The sequence below is a fragment of the Alligator mississippiensis genome, chromosome 3, assembly GCF_030867095.1.
Source record: "Alligator mississippiensis isolate rAllMis1 chromosome 3, rAllMis1, whole genome shotgun sequence".
Classification (NCBI taxonomy): domain Eukaryota; kingdom Metazoa; phylum Chordata; order Crocodylia; family Alligatoridae; genus Alligator; species Alligator mississippiensis.
The window spans coordinates 254,023,194-254,050,000 of record NC_081826.1 but is presented as its reverse complement, the minus strand read 5'-3'; the positions used below and the strand labels follow the sequence as shown (position 1 = coordinate 254,050,000).

Genomic DNA, 26,807 nt, shown 5'->3' with positions numbered 1-26,807 from the left:
TGGGGCCCAGTCAGTTCCATGAACAGTTAATTTATCAGTTTGGTTAAATTTATGACTGACAAGTTACATTTGCAGTTTACAAACCTACAAGCTTATATTAACTAATATTACCTATTTAGGCAAAATACCAAATGCCTCCAAGAAGCACATATTATTGCTTATTAATCCCTCTGGTTCTGGCTGTCACAGAAGACAATGGATCAGATTTTAAAAAACCACAACAGTTAAGTTCACCCTATTGCAGGACACTGGGAAGAGGCACATCTATGAAGTGGTGCTCTCACTCTCTGCACTGGAGTGAATCTTACTCAGCAAGAACAGAACAGAGCAAGTAGGACACATGCACGGGAGGAAGGGTCAGATGTACAAAGGTACTTGGGTGCCTAAAGGTGCTGAAGGGGCTCTAGTGCGATTTTCAAAAGTATTTAGGATGCTATGGAAGTCCAACTTAGAGCCTGCTATGGAAGTCCGACTTGGAGCCCACCATCATCTTTAGACCTATAAGTAATTAAGCACCATTAAAAATCTGATCCTAAGAGACGATGTTAGAACGAGTGGTTTGAAGGAAAAACATCACAAGGGCGGGAAAGTGAATTTCAAAGGAGACAAAAATACAGGATGCACGGTGAGGAGACAGGGGGATGCTTACTTTTATTTCCAAGGAAAAGAAAAGGGACAGGAGGGGCAGGTGAGAGAACACACCGAGGTGGGAGAGGGAACAGCCACCGGAAAAGAAAGAATAAATAGTAAAGACACGGGAAGGAAGTGGGACCCTACGTTCTATCCCCAGCCTAGGAATCCCAGTGGATTTTGGTCTTTTACAAGTTAAGATCAGGGGTGCTCAACCTCAGGGCCGCGGAGCCAACCCATCTGGCCCATGGTGGTGAGCTGGGCCACGAATATGCCCCAGCCTCGACCCCTGCAATCGCAGCTGGGCCCCGCCCCGTAACCACGCCCCTTGCCGGGCCAAGCCACACCCCGCGGGTGCAGCTGGGCTGTCCAGCGTCCCCTCCACGTGGGCGGGGGTGCCTCCCGCGCTAGCCCCGGTGCCGGCTCGGCCCCACGGGCAGGATCTGGCCGCCCTAGCTCGCAGCACTGAAGTGCATTTCATTTTGCAGTGCGCTTCCCGGGCAGGTAACCGGGGGGTCGCGGGAGGAGAGGCGGGGTCGGGGCGCGGAGATGCCGGTCCCCCCACGTGCGAGCGGGCAGCTCCTCCGCAGCTCAAAGCCGCGAAAGAGGAAGAAGAGAAGCGGGAGGCGCTGCCCTCTCCCTGCAGGCAGCCCCGCGGCGCGGCCGTCCCGCCTGCAGCGACCTCGGCAGCTGGCGGCAGATGCAGCGTGGAGGGGACGCGGCTCGCGGGACGGGCCCGCCTGGCCCCCCCGCCCTGCCCTGCCCTGCCCCGCCCCGCGCCCGGGCACACGCTCTTGCCCCGGTGCAAGAGCCCCCTGCTCCGCCCCGCGCCTCCTGGGGCAGCGGACACCCGGTCAGCCTGGCCCGGCCCGGCCCCCGTGTCAGGGACGGGGCCGCCTCCCCGCGCGGCGGCGGGACACGCAGGGGTGCAGGTGGGCGGCCGGGGCCGCTCCCTCCCTCCGGCCCGCCCGGCCGCCTCCACGTCACGGGCCCCCGCCCGGCGCAGGGAGCAGCTCGCCCTCATCCCGCTCACTCCGCTCCCGCCGGCACGCGAACCCGCCGGCGCCGCCGCCTGTAAGTACCCGGGGTCCCAGCGCCGTGTGGCCCCGCCCGGCTGTACTGGGAGCGGCGGGGGCTGCCCCGGCGCAGAGCCCGGCCCCAGGCGTCCGCGGAGGGACGAGCGAGGCGGGGCAGGGTCGGGGCGATCCGGGAAGCGGGGCGGGGGAGCTGCCGCTGGGAAGCTCCTGGCCCGGGACAGGAGCCGGGGCTGCGAGCCTGAGGCAGGGGCGCCTCGCCCTGCGCGGAAAGTTTGTGCGAACCGGGGCACAGGCGCCCAGAAAAGTGCCCCCAAGGCACAGAGACCTGCCGGCCGCACTGTAGCTGCCCCTCTGAAGAAGGTGCCCTGAGAAGCTTGGGGGCCACCCAGCCTGCTTCCTTCCTTGCTCGGGCACACGCAGGCGGCTGTGTTAGCAGACAGCCGCACAGGACGGTCCCGGTCCCCCAGGGGCCCCAGATGGGGCACTGCAGCTAACCCTGCCTTTCATACCCTGCCTGCCCTCCACCACAGGGAAGTGGGTGCAGGGAGAGGCATGAGCAGCATGAGTCAGGCTGCCACAACAGTCCTCTGCAAGGGGGATGAGGCCCCCAAAGCAGGCACTCCATTGCATCAGGTCTGACTCAGGGGGATGAAGGCAGTTGTCATTATAGCTGCCCATCTGGAGAAGGAACCTGAAGAAGCATGGTGACAAGCCACCACATTTCCTTCCTCACCTAGGCCCCTGTGCACCCACAGGCACACGGTCCCCAGGAAGAGGAGTTCACCATAGACAGCTGCGTGGGGCAGGCCTGGGATTTCAGTAGATGAAGGTGGTTGTCATTGTAGGTGCTCATCTGGGGAAGGTGCTCACAGTGCTGCCACAGGTAGTTTGTGGGGATGGGATTACGCCTTTGCCTTTTACTACTTCACTGTACCTCGGCTCCAGCAAGCCTCATTTGTCCCCTAGTATAATAAAGACAACCAGGAATCCACAGGGGAAAAGAGCTCATTCCCATTCAAATTTAAATAGCTCTTCCCAGTTTATTCCAATCTTTTACCCCTGTTTTCATCACACTGACTTAGCTGAAGTTACTCCTGTCTCATACAGGATAAAGGAAGAGGAGAGGAACTGCTGAATCCAAAGCCTTAGGTTTTATCCCACTTAATAGGTGAAATATAGCAATAGTTTTCCTCTGAGTTGGAGACTCAATGCTGTTTTCAGTAGTGTATTGCTGGAGATTCCTAAGGGAGTATCAGGCACTTTTTTCTAATTAATGTGAGAGGATTTTATGACTTAGAAGATGAAGATGCCTGTTGAATAGTTTTACTAGTAGGGGATTACAGCTGTAGAGAGTCATTCACCTCACTTCCTAGATATTCTGCCAACACCTGTCCTGTGTACCCTGGTGCTACAGCCCCTGGTCTGCATTGAGTAACAACTGTTAATCATGGCAGTTTTGTATGTGGTTGTGTAACAAGAGCCACGGTTACTATGTACATAGTTACATAGTACATAGTTACTAACTAGTTAGTAGTTAGCTTCCTGGTTTATTTTTATTGACTTGCCATTAGATTGCAGCTCTCCAACAGTGAAAGGGTATTTTTTAATCCATAGTAGTGCCTAGTTGCATTGATTCTTGTTAAACTCAAGAACGGTTTTCCTAGTAGGGTTTTCTGTCAGGTATCAGTTTATTAAACAAAAAAAATTCCCCCTAAAAAGAAGAGTTAATAGGTACAACTGCTCCTTTCTGTACTGTGGGCCTGATGATGACCTATTCCACAAAGAAGTTAATGGGTGGAGTCTTAAGGAGGAGAACTAAGACGTTTCTTGCAATACACTGGGTCCTTACCTTTCATAAATTGGCAGTTCCCACTGAATTAATTCCTGTTACCACAGTTTACCTCAGCTGAGAATCTGGTCCACTGAATTCTTCCTAAACTGATCCAGGGCTGGAGTTGGGCTTTCTGCAAAACATACAAAAGTCTCCAGACTATATGCTAAGGTATCTGGGGCTCAGGCTCTCTGTGCACTGGCCCTGAGCTCTCATCCTGCTCTTCTGGTCCATAAGCAACTTTAAAATTTTAGGTAATGTGGTGGCTTTACTGGAACCATGGAACATACACATGCTACAGAGGTGGGGAGGGGGACCTTTAATTAGAGTGGCTCTGAGACCTGCTCTGATTAAAGTGCCTGGAGCGTCACGTGTATCAGTGTCCCTGCATTGAAAAATGGTGGCAGCAGCACTTTAAAACTCATTGAACAAGCTTTAGTTAAAGTGCCCCTGCCTCCATTTTTCAGTGTGGGGATGCTGATGCATATGACGCTGGAGTCAGCTGGAGCATGGTAATTCCCATACTCCAGTAGAGTAGATTAATCAAGTCTGCTCCAACATGCTGTAATTACAGCATGTTGGGGCAGCCTTGCTGCACATGTATAGGTGCCCATGGTTTCTGGCCTTTCTTTGTTAGTGGTTCCTGGTGCCCTGTATGAATGAGAATTCCAGAACACGGGGCGCAGCTACACAAACATTAAGGTGCTTTTCCTAAGGCACATTAAATTTAGTACCTCCAATTTGAGGTACTAAACAAATGCGTATTAGACTGCCTTAATGCACAGTAATGAGTGTGCATGGTTTTTAAGAGATGCTTAATGTGCAGTAGCCTATTTTACAGCACATTAGCATGATAGCATATTTTTTATGTGATGCTTTAATGCACGGTAAAATAGGCTACTGTGAATTAAAGTGCATGTGTAGATGCACTCACAGAGAGGGACTTGGGGAAAAATTAATCTGGCTTCAAGCTTTGTTGGCTGGTTTGCAGATTCTGTCGTGTAATGATATGTGTCTACCCGTTCCCCATTTGAGGATCTCTGACCTTTCAGAAGGTGAGAAGGGGAGAGAAAAAGTGGTTCCTTTTGATCTGGGAGTATAATTAAGCCTCTTTTCCTTGGAGAGAAAGAGTGAACCAGAAATTAGAGATGAGAAATTTTAAGTACTGATTATTTTTTAAAATATGTGGAGAATATTTATAATATACATTTGAGTGACTTAATAATTAATTCTTATTGGAAACCAATGGGAATTAGGTGCCAAAGCTAGTTATATGCTTTTGAATATTTGACCAATGACCTTCTGGGCACCATATAAAAAAATACCAAGACCTCCTTGCAACAAGGAGTTTATCATCTAAAAATAGATATTAAAAGTAAATACAGTGGAGTCGCATCATACACACATTTAACTTATTCAAATTCAACTATACGCACTCGGCAAAAAAAAAAAGAGAAAAATAACAAATAGTTCAGGCAATTCCGCCCGCCATTCCACTCAATGAGTTCCCGCCTCTCATAGTGTGAGCATCTCTGAGTGTGATTCTAGTGTTTAAAGATGGGTATTTTTCATACAACATGGCCCCTAAACGCAAGCCAACTACTTCATCTGGTGCTCAACTGAAGAAACAGCAATCTGGGATTTTAAAGGGTAATTTTGACTATATATGATTTTCGCCTTACACGCTGACTTTCAAACCTAACCCCCGCGTAAGATGCAACTCCACTGTAACTGGGATAGTCAGCTAACTTAGAATAGGCTTAGCCTCACTGTACACAGGAGACCTGCTCCTGAATCAGGACTCCATTGTGTTGGATATACTGTATCTTGTATGGCTTTGCAGAAGCTTCACTACCTTACTGAGCATGCCAGTGCCTCTGAGGTTGAAATATTTTCATTTTTACATAAGAATCCACATGTTAAAAACTGCACAGCTGAGCAGAATCTGTCTTAGCTTGTTCTAGGGACTGATTTGAAGTAAAAAAGGCCAAATTTTCTTCTGACTTAAACTTCATACTGGTGGAACTCCATGCAAGTGAATTACTCTGCTTTATACACGTGTGTTTGAATAGGGATTTGGGCCCAGTGTTGTTCTTCAAGTTTGCTACATAGTGGTGCACCAGTTCAGTAACACCAGGAGTAGATATGGTTATAGATTATGGAAGGTAACAAGAAAATGAGTGACACTGCATATCGTGAGCCAGCTTATTGTGCTAAGTATCACACAGCATATTTGAACAATAAGGCTCAGATAATTTTTCAGATTTCAAATGTTCTTTTTGAACATTTTCCTTATAGCAGGAGAAAATCTGGGTAGATGTCAATATTAGGTCATTGTAATTACTTAGAACAGGGGTGATTAACTCGTGTACAGAGGCTTCTTATGCCACTTGTGTTGTGGCACACAGCAAATCAGGGAAAGGCAGGCATTGCAACAGCAGAATGGACAGGAAGCACAACTGCAGATTGGGTGGGAAGCACAAGGGAGGGAGCAGAAAGCACAGCAGCAGATCGGGCAAGGACAGGGGATCGGAGTGGCACTTGAGGAAGCCATGGGGCTTAATTTGTGGCACACATGCCAAATAAAGTTGTCCCTCACTAACTTAGAAGATGCTGCTAGCTAAAGGGAGCAGGCAATTTCATACTACTTGTGCCAAGATTGGATAGCAGAGGATTTTCTACACTGAAATCCTGAAACAAGGCTATTTAAATTACAAACAAAATATAAGTCAATAGAATAAGGAGATAGGCTTATTGCGCAAAACTTCCAGGTCTACTTTACTTTTTAATTAATATCTTTAATCCTTTTTTTATCGTTGCAGGCAGGAATGTTCCCTCTGCTTTTCACATATGCACACTTTCATACTCGATTGAAACATAGTTAAAGTAGATACTTTTTTCTTGGAACTCTACATTGTGGGCACCAAGGGGATGGAGGAGAAGAACTGCCCTTATGCAACCAGTCAGTCCATTACAGTTTTGTGACATTTCTCCAGCAAAACATTCTAAAGCACATTGCAGAGGAAAGAAGATAAGACAAATTCCCAAAGGTAGGTCTAGGTACATAAGCAATGCTACTATTTCAACAAATACAGCCTAGAGTGGTGAGGGTTCTAATGCATGAGGATTAATTGACTTAAGGCATGCTTATCCAACATACGGCCCGTGGGCTGCCATGCGGCCCGTCAAGCCGTTTTCTGTGTCCTGCGGTGCTGTGACGGGAAACACTGTTTACTTTTGTTCCTACCCTTGTCCCTTCCCCGGCCCCTCAGCAGCTTCCTAATGGCTGCTGAAGGGCTAGGGAAGGGACAAGGTTCCCACACACACCACGTCAGCTTGATGTTGCTGAGGTGGTGCGTGTCGGAAGAGGAGTAGCCACGTGCCACTAGGGACAGGATGAGCCCAGCCGGAGCAGCAGGGGCTTAGCTGCACTTTCCCCCTACCTGCGCTGGTCAGTCCCGAGCAGCACACGGCTCCACCGCTGCTTCTGCTGGCTGGTGCCAACCTGGGCAGGTCTGTCCCATCCAGAGCAGCACGAAGCTGAAGCTGGATTCCCACGTGCTGCTGGGGTGGGAGGAGGCTGGCCAAGTCAGCACCGGCCAGCAGAAGCGGCGGCAGAGCTATGTGCCGCTCGGGACTGACCGGTGCAGGCAGGGGAAAAATGCAGCTAAGCCCCTGTGGCTCTGGCCGGGATAATCCCGTCCTGAGCGGCACACGGCTCAGCCACTGCTTCTGCTGGCCGGTGCAGACCCGGCCAGGCTCCTCCCATCCCCAGCAGCTCATGGGAAGCCGGCTTCAGCCGCATGCTGCTCCAGATGGGATGGACCCAGCCGGGTCAGCACCAGCCAGGAAAAGCGGCATGCAGCTGAAGCTGGCTTCCCACATGCTACTGGGAATGGGAGGAGCCCGGCTGGGTCGGCACCAGCCAGCAGAAGCGGTGGTGGAGCCATATGCCACTCAGGATGGGATGAGGCCGGCTGGAGCTGCAGGGGCTCAGCTGCATTTTCCCCCTGCCTGCACCCGTCAGTCTCGAGCGGCACATAGCTCCGCTGCTGCTTCTGCTGGCTGGTCCTAACCCGGCCGGGCTCCTCCCATCCCCAGTAGCACGTGGGAAGCTAGCTTCAGCTGCATGCTGCTCCAGATGGGACAGACCCGCCTGGGTCAGCACCAGCCAGCAGAAGTGGCGGCAGAGCTGTGTGCCGCTTGGGACTGACCAGCGCAGGTAGGGGGAAAGTGCAGCTGAGCCCCTGCTTCTCTGGCTGGGCTCATCCTGAGGTTCATTTCATGTTTGTAAAATGCTTGGAGAGCCCCACATAGATGCACTGCATAGAAATGCAAAATATATTTTGACCTATTTGGTTGGCACCTTGGGCTGAGATTGTCAAAGCTGAGTCAAAAGGCCAACTTCCATTAAAATGAATGGGATTTAGAGGGCTCCAAATCTTTTATGAAAACTTTGTAACATGCCTATTTACCCCTTTTTGCAAATCTCAGCCATAGTTTGGAAGCTCAGCCAAAGAACGTAAGAGTAAGAGCTGCTGAACATAAGAGCATAAAAAGTGCCATGCTTGGTCAGCCCCATGGTCCATCTGGCTCAGTATCCTGTCCCAAACAGTGGCATATGTGGATGCTATAGAGGGAGAGTTTTAAACTGGTTATTTAGACCCATTTCATTGTCACTTCCTGCAACTTCATTGGTGTCAAAGGTCACGTGACATTACTTCCTGATGTGATACCACTTCCTGTGAGGTCTTTGAATATGGCTCGCTGGCCCACTGGGTGATAAAAAGTTCGTGATCATTCAAAAAGGTTGGACACCCCTGACTTAAGGGATCTCATCTTCAGCTGTAGTTCAGACAAGGAAGTCCATAAGGAACGCAGTAGTAATGTGCAGAGATGTGTTTAGTTGTATTAGTCGGAAGGCAGGCAATAGTAATGTGAGGTGCTTTATATTGACAGTAAACTCACTGCTTTGATGAAGTGCAGTGCAAGGCTTCCCTGCTTCCCATTCCGCTTAGAAGGAAACTTTCATCCTCTCTTTCAAATTCCCTCTGCAGATACTTAGTTTTGACTACATTTATTCATGTATCAGAGTTATGTACTAACCTTCCCACATTGGCTTGATTCACACCTTTTGTGATATGTTGAAGTCTGCAAGGTTAAGTCCCAGTGCCACCTCTGAACAAGCTAGCTGACCCAGCTGAATTCCAGCTGGCTACTGCTCAGCCAGCCTGATTGGCTATGGCTCCCCACTTAAGGAACTGTCCTAGCAGCTGATCTCTGCTGCATAACACAATGTGCTTCCATCCTATGTATCAGCTTGTTTCCCCACACTTGCTCTGATTCTTGGCTTCTGAGTGTGGGTTGTCTCTAGGCGCCCTGGGTCTGGCTTCTGACTCTAGTTTACTTTCTGGCTTCTCATCTCTGGTTCATTAGCCTTGGCAAGGCATCCTATTTTTACTAACCTCTGGTACTGAACACTAGCCTAGTATCTCATACCTGACTCCTTCTCTTCAGTCTTGCTTGGGGTCCAATTACCAAACATTGTCCATTTCTTAACAAAGCCAACAGAAGACAGAGGTGCTTGAAAGCCAGATTGTTTCATTAAGAGTCCAAATATGGATTTAGATACTTAATTTTTTAATCAACTAGAGTGGATAATTTTGCCCATTAGCTATCTTTTCACTTACCCTTAGGTCCTTGAGATATTTCCCTGCTCCTACTGGGTTCTGAACCCCCACTTTGCACAACATAGTGGTTTAGGATGGACAAAGGGAAAAGGATTGCCTGTAGAATCTTGGGCATTGCCCCTACTGATCAAACAGGTAGTCAGGGCTCCTTGAATTTGCCGGAGAACTTAGATGCCCAGTGGTTAGTATGTAGCCACAGAAGACCTAAAGTCATTCCCACAGACTTCCTGGCTGATTTTGCACAAGTCACTTCAGTTTCTTTGTGCTCTAGTTCCTCCATCTAAAAATGGGAATAAAACTGCCTGCCTATTTTACTGGGGTGCTATACAGATAAAGACATTAAAATTGTCAGGAGCATAGAAATATAAGCCATTTAAGTATGTAAGATGGCTGGAAAAGAGCAGTCTGCAAGTTTTAAAGAACATATAGACAAGTATAACTGTTAACTATGGGCACATGTTGGAAAAGGCAAATAAATATGTGCATTGCAAGTCAGATATGGTACCATCTTTGGTGACAGAGACAGAAGTAGTTAGCCCCACTAGTCTGAAGTCAAGCAGAAACCAGGATGAACTTGCATCTTATAGACTAAGTCAGTTGGGCAGAAGGAGCAGTGGCAGTGCTGGACCAAGTCAGTAAGGACCACAGCAGGAGCTGAAGTTAATTGGGGCGGGTTGCAGTGGGCTAGTGGCTGTAGCGGGGGCAGGCAGTAGGACAGAGGGCAGGTTGCATGGTCTGCCCCATTCAATGCTCATCCCTACCGCACAGTTTCCGTTGTGCTTCCCCTGCTGTAAACTCCCTTCCCCACTTCAGGAGTCAACCTGGCCTGAACCCAGTGATGGCTTAGCTCCAGCTATGGCTCCAAGCCCAGAGTCAACACCGGAAGAACTTGAATCAAAGATAAGGGGTTTTTTCTTCCACAGTGCTTGGGGGAAAAATCTTGTCTTAGATGCAAGTAAATACAGTAATTATTGATTTAGATTTAGCACCATTAATAATATTCCTATGAAAGTATTACATTAAACTTTCAATGACAATAACAACCCAGCAGCAGCAACTATTAACCTGCAAATAAATTAACTCCACCACCAACAGCAAGTAGAGATAAAAGCTTCTCTCAGTTCCCTCCATCAAACAGTTAAAGAGAAAATGGAAAAGCACATCACCAACTCCCTCCCTCCAGTCCTTCTTATGAACATATTCTCATCCCCCCAAAGTCCTATCAAATAGCTTGACTTACATGGAGCAGAAAGAAAAAAAAACAAAACAATCCTGAAGTGTTGTTAAAGGAAACAAGTTGACCAAGTTTGCACTGTTTGGGGAGTAGATTTGTACTGAGCAACTCAAGGTTAAACAGGGAAAAAAGTAAGAAAGGTACTTTTCCTTTCCTGGGGGGATTAGGCATAGTTGTTTACATTTTAAAAGATAAATAGATTTGCATTATATAATTAGATTGTAATAGTAGCAAAGTGTGTTAGGCATTTTCTAAACAAATTGTTGCCATTGTCCTTGCTGCAGTTAGATTCAGTTCCAGTGTCTTTACTTTTTTCCTCAACTTCTGACCCTATCTCTTCACAGAAAAAGGGGCAGTTGACTCGTATCACACCAGTTCTTCCAGTTCATTCACAGAAGGGCTTCTAGAAAGGAGGAAAAATGATGTGTTGGCAGGGGGCAGTTCTTTCTTTTGAGACCAAACCCATACCGTCAATTTCTCCTTCTTTCCCAATGGACATGGCAGTTGGGTCTTGTGTATTCATTGACTTTTCAAAGGCAAACTTAAAGCTGCATGGCACCACATTAATATCATAAAAGAGACACATATGCATTTCCGATACAGCAGAGAAGGGAGACTTTGCCATTGCTGGTGGCTCAGGTTTTCCAAGAGTTAAAGCTTATGCAGTAGCCAGCAGTCCAAGCTGCTCCCTGCTGGTCAGAATAACCACTCTGAATAAAATACAACTCTGGATGTGTGGATAGAGAGGATTTCAAATAGGAGTTACAGCAACCAGCTGTCAATCTGGCATGGCACCAAAAAAAACAGTTACATCATCCATATGCACAGCTGCCAAGTGCAATGAGACTTCCGCACTGCTGGTATCAAACATGCAGTAAACCAGAAGTAATGTAGATTGTACATGAAGGAGGTAGTTCCTGGATTTTGCTTTTCTCTTTCTACACCCTCTGAATTCAAGCTCTGTTTTGTGCAGGAAAGACTGACAGGATGGAAGGGAAGAAAACAATTGCTAGAGCATTAATGTGTGTGAATATGTCACGTTGTTCTTACAAATTAGGGTTATATTATCTAGCTCCATTTATATTGCGGACTGTTGCTTTGCCAGCTTCCCTACATTGCTCTACCATTGCACCTCAACACTGATCCCAGGTGCTCCCAATATTCTGGGCCTGGTCCTCCTTTTCTTTTACACAGACTGTTCCTAATCCATGTGATGTGAACAAAAAAACCCTAGAAGTTAGCAAGCAGCATCAGAACAAACCTGCCCGGACTTTCACTAAGTGTTTTCTCTGGTTATTGTCTCCTTGTGGGCTTTTGGGTATGATGACTAAACATCCTGAATGTACAACCCAGATGTAAAAAAAAGCTAGTTACTTTACTTGAAAAATTAGATTGAATAGTTTTGCTCTTACTTTAAATCAACACTTCGGAAACTGGCCATTTCCCATTTGGGGAAACTGACTTTTTTCTAGAGTTTTGAATGGCCACATATGAGTTCTCTGCCAAGGAGAAGGGAGGGCTTCTGAAAGAAATGGCTCACTAATCCAGGGAAGGAACAAATTTGTAGTTGATATGCTGTTTTCCAGCTGAGAGCAATCACCATCACTTTTTCCTTCTCCTCTGGCCTGTGCTCCTAATATGACCTACTTCTCCCCATTGCTACCTCAGGAATCAGAAGGAAGTGCCTGCTTGTGTGGGAACACACCTGTGAATTTCTAGATAAATACAGTTTTTGTTCATTTCACATTTTCAGAAGAACACAGTCTTCTCCAAGAGCTATGGTTTAGTGCCTTGAGAGCCACAAATTGAACACTCTGGCCTTTAGACAGCTCTCACAAGCTGCAGATATGCATGTGTCAGATAAAACATTGCCCTGAATTTGATTATTCTATAGACTTTGTACTGTGATGTCAATAAGTCTGGTAGCTCTTGCAAATGGCAACTAGAGGAAGCAAGAATGCAAACACAGCTACTAGCATAATTATTCACACTCTTCAGGTGTGGAAGGAGATGAGTCAACTAGGTCTGTCAAGGGCTAGTGCTGAGCACCCCGTAGAAGAATGCAAGGGGCTGTCCCCTAGGATGTGTGGATCAGGTGAGATCTGTATAGACCTGGGAGGAATCTACACAAAGGAACTATGCCCCCCCTGCTGGATAATGGGTAAATGGTTCTTGACCTTTAAAACCTCTTACCCATTGTTACCCACATAATTTCATTTAAAGCCTCATTTAAAGGGAAGGGTCAGAAGGTAATGGTTTGCCAACAAGGAGGGCAGCCACAGGAAAAATGACTGTAGGCTCAGGTTGCTAAAAGGGATGATGAATTTCTGTGGCCTTCCCTCTCTGAACTCCTTCCAGCAGCAGAGACCTGGATCCAGGAAGGGTCTTCCACAGTGGAAAGAGGAGGGAGGATGGTGCTCTGATACTGACTCTGAATAGAAAGGGAGAGATTAGAGTGCAGAGAATCTCTCTGAAAGATCATGGAGGATCATTTCCCTGACTGTGATGTAACCTGTGTGACCACCACAAAAACATATTTGGAGAAGTTTGTGCAGCTGGCTGAGTTGGGCACATTGTGCTATATTTGAAGGACTGTGACTCAGGTGAGTTTTTGTTTTGTTTATGCTTTTATTTAGCACTTTTCTCCATGAGAATCTGAAGGACAGATTTCTGTTGACATTGTGCTGTGCTTTTTCTTTGTTTTGACTGGCCAGTAAGTTAGTACTCTGGGTGAGAGACATTGTATCTCTCAGTGGGGTTTCAACACTGTATTGCTTTGTTAATCTTTAGTTTAGTAAAATAGTCCTGATGAGTCAGGTAGACGTCATTACCTAGGTAAACGTCTAATCGTTTTTTGAATCTTGAACTCCTGGCCTCTCTGATACCTTCTGAGATAGTCTTGTGTAAGAAGTGTTTCCCTTAGGCAATCTGGTAGTTGAGGCTAATCAGTTTCTTTGAATTAAACTTGTTTTTGTATTGTGGGGAAAAGCAAATAGGAGCACCCAACTTATTTTTTCAGAACCAGGCATTACTTTGCCTACTGTTAGCAAGTCTCCTCTCTAACTTAGACAACCTTAATTTACAAGTTGAACAGCCTGTGAAGAATAGTGAGGATTACAAGATGCAATAAGCCTGTAGAGAGCCCTTGGAGACTCGTTTTGCAGGTAAACTTTGCAGGACCCAAACAACTGAGTCTTCATTAAGCAGGCAGGATAGTAATGTCTTACCTCTCTTCCTCCTATAGGAATACTACATAAGAAAAAGAAACTTTGGCCCTGCACACACAATAACATCTATGGGAAATTGATCTCAACTAGAGGAAAAGTGTAAACATCTAGAATTAGTTTTTAGTAGCAGCCAGAGTTTGGATTACATAAACAAATGGAGAATTTCTGCTCTTCATAGGTTTTTATACAGCCTGAATTACTGTAATGTCTGAGCACTTCCCAGTAAGTGACATAACTGACATCTGTCATATGTGGCTCTCTCTCTCGCATCCTCTTGCCGCAGAGAGATTTGTGGGGGCAATGGAGTGTTGTGTTTCAGTTGGATTATATATTTTAAATGTTCATATTGCTGTTTATGAAAGGCAGGCAGTAATAGAAATACCCCTTGCACTTGAAGCAGAAAGTGGTGATGGTCCTTACGCCCTGTGGAAATTCATTTTACCATCCTTAAGGAAGCCCTGTCTCCTGCAGAGACAAGATTTATTTGTGAGGCAGAGAGCTCTATCATGCTTGAGGAATCAAAATGTTGACCATAGTCTTTAGCTAAAAGCTTTATCTTATAGATATGTTGTTCCTGGGCCATTGAGTGCCTTGGGAATGAGGCATGAGGCCTTGGACTAAATTGAGAGTTCTATAGGAAGCCAAGAGAGCAGGGAAAAGGTTTGATTTACTGTTGTTTTGATGTACTGCAATGCTCTGTTCTAGCTGGAGTTTCTTAAAGGGTAGATGGTATCAAGCTCAGGCACACAGCACTCCTGTAGTCCACATGATAAGACAAAGGCATGTATAACAGAGGCCATTGTACCACCTTAGTGGATGATATAGTTTCTTCTGGCCAAAGTGGTATAAATCATTATCTGGGAATGATTAGCTACTCATGTGAGTGTAGTGGCCATTAGAAATTCAAGAGCACTCCTAACCTACATACTGAGTTGACCTGTTGTGAGTGCATACCATCATTCAAAGGAGATTTCATTTTGGCTGCAGCTTCTTCAAAGTGCTTTTCACTGCCTTTAGGCATAACCTCCTTCGGGCCTAACATCTTTGCATGTGCAGCACCAAATCACCTCGGTGGCAGTGTTAGGAGAAGGATCAATAGAACTGTGTGATATCTGTGTGTTCATAAATCATAGAGAAGTAAGGCTGGAAGGGACCTCCAGAGGTCATCTAATCTTAACTTTCTGTATGAGGCAGAATCATTCCCATCCAAACCATCCTATAAAAATCCATTGTCTAACCTATTAGCAAAACTACACAGTCAACCCTGACGCATCCACAAGACATAACACCCTAACCTACCACAAGTAAAGCACTGTTGCTGACACCTGAGTCCATATCATTTTCCTGGTTTACCTAGTGGCTACATTTAGATGTGGCACAGGACTGGAGAAAGAATTGATCCTGAGGGACTCCATAAGAGCAGGGTTGAGTGGTAGTGGCAGAGTTTGCCATTACTGTTCTTGGATGTCTCTCTTCCCTTGCCACCCCGTTGCCCATGAAGGACTTAAATCACTTGAGCATATAACCTTGGATCCTGCCACCTGGATCCAGCTCTGTGTTGAGGTCATCTGTGCTGAATATTACAGACACATTCAGAAGGATGTGAATGGATGTCTCCCCATTATCTGTTTACAGCAGGAGATTCACCGTCAGTGCCATTAAAATGATTTCTGTCCTGTGTACTGGCATGAATTCAGATGGTCACATCTGGGATATTAGCATAAATTGGATGAGCATGGCATTGGCATATCCCTAGATAGTCTATTAGTTTGCTTGGGAACAGGAGATTTGCTGTTTGAAGGTGATTGGCTAGGACCAAAGATTTTGAGTGAGTTTTTTCCTCATCATCCTCCATGCTATTGCATTTTTGAAGGAGGAAGCAAAGAAGGGAAGTGAAGATTGCTTGTGTGAGAAAAAGCATTGGTTAGTTTGCCTGAGAGAAGCACTAGTTGCTCATTGTTTCTGAGCATCTAGGAAAATCTTGGGTCAGATGTACAGGTCTTGGATTGAGGCTCCTTTTGAGGAGTGAGCGTATTGGCCCTTGGGCAGGTAGACAGGCTAGGTTAGGGTAGCAGGAACCATGTCATACTGTGTGACAGGCCCTCTTATTTCCTGTTAAGGAGGAATGGGTCTGCAGCATTTTCTGTCCTGAAGCGGGTTGGGCAAAAGAAAAACTTTGTCTTAGACTTTGTGTGGAGTGGAGCTTGAACACGAGGTAAAGCAAGTCTTGGCTTTGCATAACAGAGCCACTGGAGACAGAGTTCTGGTTTCTCTGTTTTGTTGTTAATAAGCCTCGAGCTTGTTCATGAAGTCAAAGAAAAAAGGCTGTCAGTTCTTAGCAACGACGAAATCCTGCAAATAAGTCTGGTCAGGCTTCCCCCTCTACTCCACTAGTGTTACTCATGCTCTTGGAACCACTTATCAGTTGAGGCTCACAGGATTCTTTTGACTTAAGCAAGTGCAGCATGCCTGGAGAATGCAACCAAGGAAGCCCTGTGAGACTGATGTGACACTTAAAAATGAATCTCCTGAAAAATGAAAACTTGGCCATATTACTTAACATGAGTGTAGGAGCATTCTATAAGTATGTTAGAAGTAAGAGGAAGACCAAGGTAAGTATAGGTCCCTTCCTGAATGGGGAAGGCAATCTAAAGCAGATGGTGTTGAAGCACTTAATTAATTTTTTTTTTTAAGTGTTCACAAGAAAAGGTAGATGGTTAGATGATAAGCACAGGTACAGCAAGGATAGGAGAGGAAATTATCAGCTTGGAGTTGGGGAAGAACAAGTTAGAGATTATTTAGACAAACTGGATGTTTTCAGATTAGCAGGTCTGAATGAGTGTCATCCTAGACTATGCAAAGAACTGGCTGAAGAAATTGCTTGCCCATTGGCTATTATCTTGGAGAATTCATGGAAGTCATGTGAGATCCCAGATGACAAGAAGAAGGGCCAATATAGTGGTCATTCTTAAAACAAAAGATCAAGGAGTGCCCAGGTTATTACAGGTGGTCAGTGCAAAAGATTATTTTCCATAATCAGCAAGGATTCCATTTCTAAGCACCTAGAGCAGTAGTACTCAAAGTTAGGTCCATGGGCTGAATCTGGCTTGTGGAGCTGAGTCACCTGGCCTGTGGGGCTTCCCATGAATCCAGAAATTTGGCAGCAGGGAAGCAGTGGCAGTATTAATTGCGATGGCTGTGTACGCCTTGTGAATAGGGGGTGCACCAATAGAGATTTTCTGGGCTGATACTGATAGCTAATTTTTAAGGAGGCAGATTGGCTGGTACTGATCCTATTTCTGATTTGCAACCTGACAGCTATCGGCTGGTCAGTCTGTGGTGGAAGGGGCATTGGAGGAGGGGAGGGGGGGCAGATCTAGGCCTCTGCTGTGAGAGAGGGAGTGGGGCAGGGGCTGGGGCAGGTGCTGCCCAGCCAGGGCGGGGCAGGGGGCAAGGCATGGGATGAGCCATCCTGGGGGCATGGGGGGTGGCTCCCACCGCTACATGTATCCTGAGGGAGAAGGCATGTGCCCCCCTGGATCTGCATGTTGGGTGGGGTGGGCTGCCACTGTGGGCTGGGGCCGGGGGCTGCACCAGGCTCTTCCCAGTGGGGGCTGGGCTGGGCTGTGCTGTGCTTGGGGCGGGTGGCAGTGGCAGTGGGATGGGGCTTGGGGGGGCTACAGTGAACTTTGGGGTGGCTGCAGGCTCTGTAACCCCCTCCCAGCACCACCACTGTCTGGCCCAGCCCCTGCTGGGAAGAGGCTGGTGCAGCCCTGGCCCCAGCCTGCAGCAGCACTCACCCCAACCTGTGCAGACCTGGGGGCACATGCCCCCCATGCCCTCCCAAGGTGCACGCAGTGCCGGGAGCTGTCTCCCCCTGCCCCCGCCAGTGAGCCATAGCTCTGTCCTGTGCCCCACCCTGCCCCAGCCCCATTCCCTTCCTCACCACAGGGGCCTTGATCTGCACCCCCATGCCTTTTTCCCTTCCCCCTCCCCTTCCAGCACAACAGATTTTCCAATTTACCAGCTGGACGCAGCTCTCCAAGCTGCCGGGCTGTGCTCCTGGCTTCATGCATAAGGCATTTATAGGCCACATTATTGGCCGCATCAGGCAAAAAAAGCCGATTTCCAATATAGTCAATTTTCTTTATATCGGTGCTGATCTGATATTGGACCAATGTATCAGTGCACCTGTAAAAAATTAACACTGTCACTGCTCCCCAATTGCCAGATTTCTGGACCTATGGAGAGCCCCACAGGCTGGATGACATGTCCCTATATGCAGGATTGGGCTGGCACGTGGGGATGGTCCACAACCAGACTCAATAGGTGCGGTTTGATCTTGCATGTGGGGTCAGTCTGTACACTGGATGTGGCCCATGGACCTGGTCCCACACACTGGATCCATCCTATGGACTGGCCGTGCCCCACTCATCTGGAGCATGCCAGAAAGGTTGAATACCACTGACGTAGAGGATTAAAGGGTAGCAAGTAACAGCCAATATAGTTATGCTTAGCTAACCTGATTCTTCTTCTCGTATCCTGTTGCCATGTTCAAATTTGGGTCCAGAAATAGGCATATATTATTGTTTGATCTGTAGTCTTAGTGAGGTCCTCATTGGTGCATGGTTCCCTTATACATTAGTAGGCTAGCAGATGTTCTGTAGTCTGAAAGTTTCCGTCACATTCAAACATTTGCATTGTTGAAGTATCCCCACAGTTGCATGTTGCCTTTTAGTGTTACTGACCCCTGTTTGGAGGCGGTTCAAGCTATTCCATGTTGGCCAATCAAGCTTTGTGCAGGCAGGGATTTGGCAGTTTTCCTAACTCCCTCTTGGGTTATCCTTCCTGGTCATGATTGCTACCTTCTACTCATGGGGCTGTTGGCTTTTTATCCAGTGACTACATAGGAGAGAGGAAATTTCTATGATTTCAGTTTGCTGGGAGCCTCAATGTGGGCATGTAGTGAGTGCATCTTGTCTTCAGTCTGCTGGGTATGTTCTGTTTTGCTTGCTACTGCTCACCTGTTGTCTGGTGGGATAATTCTGGCAGGCAGATAGAGACTATTGATATTTGCTGGTTTAACACATCCAGAAATGCACCTGCAACTCTTGTATAACAGTGTCTAGCTTCTTTGTATGCACCAAACTTTCCCAGACTAGGCATGTGTGTTCAACTGCTGAATAACAAAGTGCAAACACAGTAGTTTATAATGTTGTTGGGTTGGCCTCCTATTTAGAGTTGATATGCTTCTTTAATATGTTATTCTGGGAATGAACTGTAAACTTCATCTCTTCTACATGTAGTTTATGCAAGAGCATTTGGGTCTAGTGTCACTCCCAAATAGATAGGGTTTGGGCAGTTGGCAAAGTTATTCCATTCCATGTTGGGTTGAGTTGCTTACTAATATCTTAGTTCTGAAGGTGGAGGAGACTAACCTGTGTTTTATTCGGGTTGACATGTAGTTGATCTTAGGTGTAATAGTCCGACAACCCATTGAGCACTGACGCTTAATTTGGGTGGTGGTACACAAATCATCTGCATAAATAAAACTTCTCATGCCTGGTTGAATCGATCGATCATTGGTGTAGATGTCAAATAGTATGGGTGCAAGTACACTCCCTTCAGGTAGGCTATTCCTTTGTTTTCACCATTGGCATCACTTCTTGCATGATTCAACTTCAATTTTCTAGCAAGAATCATGTTATTTATAGTAGTTGGTAATCTTTTGTCATATATAGTTTTGCAAGGAACATCCAGTGCTGGAAAGTGTTGTAAGCTGCTGAATACCGCACTAGTGACCATTCCTTTTTTGGAATAATTTTCAATGTGCTTCAGGATGTGTAATACTAGACTACTTCATGATTTTCCTGGGTAGAAACCAGCTTGCTTGGGGATTAAATGTTCTTCAACAACCACAGGCAGATGGTTTAAGATAAGGCATACATAGATTTGAAAAGATGAAATAGTAAAGATGTAGGTTTGACATTCTTTGGATCTGAGGGATCTTTCACCAATTTAGGAGTGCTAAAATATATGCTTGCTGACCCTGTTGGGCCCTTGTCCTTGATCGGAAGCATTTTATTTATTCTGTACAAATATAGTTAAAGCCAGCAGCTTTGCTTTAAGAGTATTTATTGCAGTTGTTAATTCAGCTGTGGTAAAATGTGTCCCAAAGCAATGAACCTCCTGGTTGTCTTTTCTCTTGATTTGAATGGTGTGTTGTTTATTTGGTAGCTCCTTTTTCAGTGTCTTCAGTTAAAATAATTGGGAAGCGTTGGATCATGGATGAGGTGCAATTGATTTTTATGATGGCTAAGGTTAGATGGACTTGTCTAGTTAAAGGTTTTTTCAGTGGTTGTAGACTGATATGATATAAATTCCACAGTTGTTATATCATATCAGTATTATCATCAGTCATAACTGTTGTGTTGATGATGAGGTGAGGTTTAACGAAGATTTCACTGCCATATTTTTCATGCGATCTCTAAATGGCGAACTGCATCCCTGATATCTGGGGGCAGTTATCATTTGTCCCTCAGTGTGTTTCTTGAAGTCATAGTACTTGGCAATCGTTATCAGCATACAGTTAGGCAATAATTTCTTGCTTAATGGCTGAGAATGCTTCAATATTCACAGACATTGTTAGTGCCAACCCTGATATGGACCTTTTATGATGCTTATGATGTCTTTGAATACAGCTTTGATTGAGGGGATAGGTGTGTAGCAGAACTTGTAGATTTGGTCCACAATAACCTGATTTCATTGTTTGACAAGGTGATGGGCTCTGTGAATGACAGAAAACCAGTGTATAACTGATTGGCTAAATATACTTGAACAATAGTAAATAGCTCAGTGTCTGGGAGATGGTATTACCTAAACATTTGTATTTAAGGCATGGTCAGGGTTGAGACATACAAGGAAAGACTGGAGTTCCAGTTTGGAGGTTAGGATCAGGATTCAAAATAACTTTGATAAATTGGGGAATAGGCTTAAAATAAGTAGGATGAAATCCAGTAAGGACAGATGCCAAGTACTGCACTTAGGATGAAACAATTAAGTACACAAATACGGATTGTAATGATTTGCTAGACTGCATACTGCAAAAAAGGATGTGGGGTTATAGTGACCATAAGTTGATTATGAGTCAGCTGTGTGATGTTGTTGGATAAAAACAAACAAAATCATAATAGCAATAGCATGCTGTGATGTTTTACCAGGAGTGTTGCCATGCAAGACATGGGAAGTTAGCCTGGAGCAAGGGTACTTAACCCATAGCTTGCAGGCCAGATCTAGCCCCCAGTGCCTTGCCATCTGGCCTGGTGGGCTTCCCATAGATCTGTGGGGAGCCCCATAAGCTGTGGCTCTGTACATTGGATAGAGCACGCAGGGCAGTGCAGGGCCCAATCCCAGTGTGCAGGACTGGGTGGGTGTGGTGCAGGGCACCAGGGTAATGTGGGGCCCCAGGGCCTGATCCCAGTGTATGGTATCTGATCTGCCTCATGAGCTGGTCCCATACCATTCTTCTTGCCCATGGGGCCAAAAGGTTGATCACCACTAACTTAACTTGTGGAAGCTCCATCATTGGACATTTTAAAGCAAAGGCTGGACAAAATTGATTGGGGTGCTTTAGATAGGGATGCTCCTGCTTTGAGCAGAGTGTTGGACTATATGACCCCCCTGACTTTCCTTCCGCCCCAGTTTATATGATTCTGTGCCATGTATGTTTCCCAGCCTCCATCCTCTAGCTGACTCCTAACTAAAGGAGGGCTGGGAATAGGCAGTATAGAGACAGCTACAGTGGCTGTCTCTCATTCTCCAGAAGCCAAACAGTGTAGAAGAATCATCAGATTTCATTTCAAGTGACTGTGAAGTTATATTGCATCTGCCAACCTGTTCCAAAGCTAGTCCTATCCTGATCTTACAGCAGTCTCACAAAATGTGAAATGGATAATACTCCTTCTGTACAGTTGCCACAGGTGTGGCCCCTGATGTTTGCACGTGTATCCTTTGCTGACTGCATTTCCAAAGTTTCAGTCTCAGTAAGACATATGAACATAAGCTAGCAAAGCTGGCCAATTTTTCCTTTGCTGCTAAACACACAGCCACACACTACTAAAGAAAGCTCCTTTCAGAAAGAGTACTTTGAAGGCTGTTCTATTCATGAGTAGTTCCTTAAGGGGGAAAATACTGTTCCAACTAAAGCTGCACCTGGATACAGGGTCTGCTCTCATTTTGATCCAGTAATAGCCATGATGTTCTTCACACCCTGCTGATAAAAGCAGAGAGACATGGAAAAAAGGATCATTGTGCTTTTCTTTCATTGCAGTAAAGCTCCAGTTTGGAAGTTGTTATAGAGAGCTGATATTGAATACAGTATTGCACAACAGAGACCTCAACTGTGCCTTTGCAGCAAAAGGCCAGAACTGCATCATCCAGTGAGGGATGGAAGAAATAGGAAAGGCACAGTATTGCCTACTACTATAGCTCTTCAAAGGAGTATGTTGGCAAGTCCATTGCCCCATCTTAACCCCACTCATTTTGAAGCAGTTAGCAGTACCAGCCAGGAGCTGCTTTTACACTTAGGAACTTCAAGTTTGGCTGACATCAGTATAGGATGTAATGGGAGGGGGGATACTCCTTCCCTTCTCCTTCTCTCTGGTAACACCAGCATGGGTCAGCCTACAAGCAATGAGAATGTTTGTCTGATTTTTAAAGTAAGTCAGACTATTCTCACTCTAACAACCCAGAGAACTGGCATGCCAGTTTCTCTAGCCAAGAGCATACAGGGGAGTAACATGACTAGCAGCAGTGCTGTTAACTCCACACTCAAATTATCCAGGAACAATTTACAATGGAGTTGATTAGGGCCAGTCTTTGGCATAAGTGACTCAGGGTTCAAATTTATGCCTCTGGGGTTATAGCAAGATGCCTTCCCTGCCCTGGCACCACACTCCAGTTTTCAAAACACCCACTCACCTTCAGTATTCTCAAAGTAGAACATTTTTTTTAGTAATATTTTAAATACTGCTAATATACACTATTAATTGAGGGGCCTGAAGAAAAACTAATGGAGAGATCCAATTCTGCTCCTTTTTAATTCAATGGAATTTTAGCTAAGAAGCTAAATGAATGCCCTCTGCCTGCTCTGCCAAGAGAGATGAAATTTGCCCTTCTGCAGTAGCAGGGACTGATGCACCACAAGTGGTAGATGGAAATGACAGAGGGCTAGAAAATGAACAGTGTGATCCTGACACCATGTCTTGGGCTGAATAGTATCTTACTGTGCAAAACACATCATTGCCTTCACTGAGCTAATTTAGAGAAAGGAATTACTTGGTACAAATTAGGGTGGCAAAAGTTGGCACTGAATTAACATCTGCCCATAAATGAACTAGTTAGCAGCAAATTATGTTGTTACTAATAGCTGTGTTTAAATATAAGAAAACATTAAAGCATTTATAATACCCTGTCCTGATATGATTGTTTTTAAGTTGTAGCCAGATCAGTGTGCTTTGTGTTTAATGTCCCCCTTTCATGATGAATATGTTGTGATACCTTTATTTTCCTACAGAATGAAGAGGTGTAAGTGTTCCTGCAAATATCCCACGAGGCTGAAGATCTTAGTTCTGTTTCTAATGGGATGGCTCCTTGCACTGATGAAACTCCTGAATGTTGAAAAACTCTTATTTCCACACAAAGGCATTTATTTAGTTGAACACTTTTTAAGCACTTCATCTTATGTTAGAAACAAGTATTCCTATCTCAGGAACAGCACCCAATATACAATAAACTGTTCTTCTATATATGAACAAGAACCCAGTGAAATTGGCAAGAGTTTAGAGGTAAGAAGAAAAGATATAATTGATTTAGAAGATGAAGATATTATAGCGATAACCAGTGACTGTCAGGTATATCGCACTCTAAGAGGATACTACCTAAAGCCTGTTTCACCTGAGGAGGAAAATTTCCCATTAGCTTATTCTTTGGTTGTTCACAAAGAAGCAGTAATGGTTGAAAGGCTCATACACACAATATACAGTCATCAAAATGTTTACTGTATTCATTATGACCAAAAGTCATCTGATAATTTCAAATCTGCTATGGACAATCTAGCTAAGTGCTTCCCCAACATTTTCATTGCATCAAAATTGGAAACAGTAGAATATGCACACATCTCTAGGCTCCAAGCAGATTTTAATTGTTTGTCTGACTTGATGATGTCTTCAGTTCCATGGAAGTATGTTATTAACTTGTGTGGTCAAGACTTTCCTTTGAGATCAAATTTTGAATTGGTCTCTGAATTGAGGAAACTCAATGGGGCAAATATGCTTGAAACCACAAAGCCAAGTAGCAGCAAAAAGGAACGATTTATTTATCATCATGACCTTCAGAAAGTGCCTTATGAATACATGCAGATGCCTGTAAAAACTAACATTTCTAAGGATCCTCCACCTCATAATATTGAGGTTTTTGTAGGCAGTGCCTATTTTGTGTTAAGTCAAGCATTTATCCAATTTACCTTTGAGAATTCTCTGGTTAGAGATTTTTTTGAATGGTCAAAGGACACTTATTCTCCAGATGAACATTTCTGGGCCACTCTTGTACGTATACCTGGAATTCCTGGAGAAATGTCAAGGTCTGCTCAGGATATAACAGACCTTCAAAGCAAGACTCGGTTGGTGAAATGGAACTATCTTGAAGACCATTTGTATCCTCCATGTACTGGTACCCACCTTCGCAGTGTGTGCATCTACGGAGCTGCAGAGTTAAGATGGCTTCTAAATTCTGGACATTGGTTTGCCAATAAATTTGACTCCAGAGTGGACCCTGTTTTAATAAAATGCTTGGCAGAAAAATTGGCAGAACGACAGAAGGATTGGGTTGATTTGTCTTCTGAAGATTCCTTCATACACAGAAGTTCTGTAAAAGTCCCACAATAGCAGTGTGGGGCATTCTACAGACAATAGCGTCCTGGGCCTGGAGCTCCTACTGCCTTGACCTTGTACAGATGCTAGCCCCAGTGAGAACGCTCACACTGTCTTGGGGCGGGAATCGACTGCACAAAGTGCAAGGTTATGGAAAGCCATGTCCCAGCTGTTAAATTATATGTTATGTCTCTGAAGAATCATTTTATAATATGCCATAATAACACTCTGTCCATTGTAGATTTCAAGGTGATCTTTATAAAGATCAGATACTAAGGGGATGTGACACCATCTGTGGCAATTGAATGCTTTAGATCAAGTTTGCCTGTATAATTCTTATGAAAATTCCAGACTATTTTGCCACAAGCTCTTCCCCCTCCCCTTTTTAATTCTTGAAACAGAGGAAGGAAGACCTCAATGTCTGCTAGCTTAAGAAATGGGAATGAAATGCCCAACTTCAGAACAAAAATGAAATAATGCTGAAGTATGGCAACTGTAGTACCAAGCCCATGGGTCAACAAGCCCATAGTTCCCCATCAGTGGCAGATACCAAGGATCTTTGCAAGGTGAATGTGTTTGGAAAATATAAAGAAGAGAGATTTTGGTACCTTACCACTCATTCTCCTGTGCATCTATCTGTTTCTATATTTTTGGTTTCCTCTCTGCTAATGTGCTTTCTTACACTTTTCCATTTCTGTAAACATTGTGATGGTTGATAGAGGCAGGAATACAAATTCTTTGAGGCTTGTACGCATTCGCCTTCTTTCAGAGCTCCACAAAACAGAAATCAGTGCCAGTAAATGTTTTGTTCTCATTCTGTTTTCATCTCCAAGTAGAAGCATCCTACTGCAAAATCCAAGCCATGTAGTTCAATGAGACACTCTTTTGAGCCGGTATGCTAAATATATGTAGGTACAGTAGGTATCACGCATGCTATTCTAATTAGCATTTGGCAGTTTTGTGTTATATTACAATGTGATAAAAAGAAGCCATGACCCCAGAACCAGATCTGGAGCTGAGGAGCTTCCAGCATAGCTCAAGAGTAGCCTATGCAGAGGTGGCTTTGCAATGTCTCTGAGTTTCTCTGATCCTACACCAGGTCACTGTCACTTCAGGTTATTGTGGCAGCCAGGAATTGAGGGGCATGAAGGAGCCCTAGCTGTTCCCTTTGTCTTAGCTTTGCTTTCTACATTGGAGGCCAGGAGACATGATGATGTAGGGGTGTCCTATGCTGATACCACTAACCCTCTCATCCCCTTTCACAGAGGGAGTCCTGTGGGGTCTGGATATGCTACCCACCAAGCCTTGTGTTCTTGGTTAACAGTGCCCAACATAAGCATGGCTTTTGGCCCAGATGCCCACAGGTATTTAGGCACCTGACTCCTATTCCTAATGATGCCTTTGAGGATCTAGGCTTTTGTGTTTATCAGCATACAAATTGCTCCGATAACAGACCCTCTCTTGTTGTTCCATTTAAAGAATAGGAACAGGACTACCCAAGTTCCCCAATATTCAGGGAAAAGTGTTTTGGAAAAGGATGGGATTAAGTATGTTTATAATTTCAGTGAGGATTTCAGTCTCATCTTAAGTACTTCGGGGCAGCTGTGGGCTGGTCTCTAGTGGCACTGTCCTGGGCACTGTTTCCAAATCTAACACTAAATTGCTTTGTGGCCTCAGACAACCCATTTAACTTCTGTTTCAACTGATCTATCTATAAAATGGTAAAAGTGATGGTCAACTCCTGTTGTAAAGCACCTTGAGATCAATGAATGAAAAGTGTATTGTGGTTAAAATGATAATCTGCACTATCTGCTTTCTATCAAAACTATTTGTGAACTCTTTGAAATACACAAATCAGGTCTTTCCTTGATGTTCTGTTTTGCAAATAAACAGGGTTTTGTTTTGTTTTTTTAAGTATGTGTAATTTACTTTGATATTCTACCACATCTCCTTTGGGACTTCTCTTGTTTATCATGACAACAGGGTTTATAGCAGTGGGTCTCAACTTTTTTAGACTCAAGGCACCCCTTGGAAAATGCCAACTCTCTTTTTTTGACTACAGAAAAATAATACAGAAGTTTTTCTGTTGCAGAAAACTCAGAAAGATCACAGGTATGGATTCCCATTTGAAATCTCTGGGTGTATCTTGTGAATCGTGTTTTCCAACCTAACTGTGCTAGCACTGTGTGGCACCCTGTGACATCCCTGAAAGGATCTCAAGATACCCCAA

General features: G+C 45.1%; 1 protein-coding gene across 4 annotated transcripts; it reads left to right on the top strand.

Moving 5' to 3' along the window:
- The first annotated feature begins 1,004 nt into the window (after window positions 1–1,004).
- Window positions 1,005–26,491, top strand: GCNT4 (glucosaminyl (N-acetyl) transferase 4). 4 transcript variants are annotated; one of them, XM_019482475.2, is made up of 4 exons: window positions 1,005–1,134; window positions 6,321–6,548; window positions 12,781–13,025; window positions 23,224–26,491. In XM_019482475.2, exon 4 carries the CDS (start codon window positions 23,225–23,227, stop codon window positions 24,590–24,592), a length of 1,368 nt encoding a protein of 455 aa, XP_019338020.1. In that variant the 5' UTR covers window positions 1,005–1,134; window positions 6,321–6,548; window positions 12,781–13,025; window position 23,224; the 3' UTR covers window positions 24,593–26,491. The 4 variants fall into 4 exon arrangements, with proteins under 4 accessions (XP_019338020.1, XP_019338030.1, XP_014449844.1 ...); XM_019482485.2 differs by lacking the exon at window positions 1,005–1,134 and adding an exon at window positions 1,187–1,704 and having other exon boundaries at window positions 12,784–13,025; XM_014594358.3 differs by lacking the exon at window positions 1,005–1,134 and adding an exon at window positions 1,187–1,704.
- Window positions 26,492–26,807: the final 316 nt, after the last annotated feature.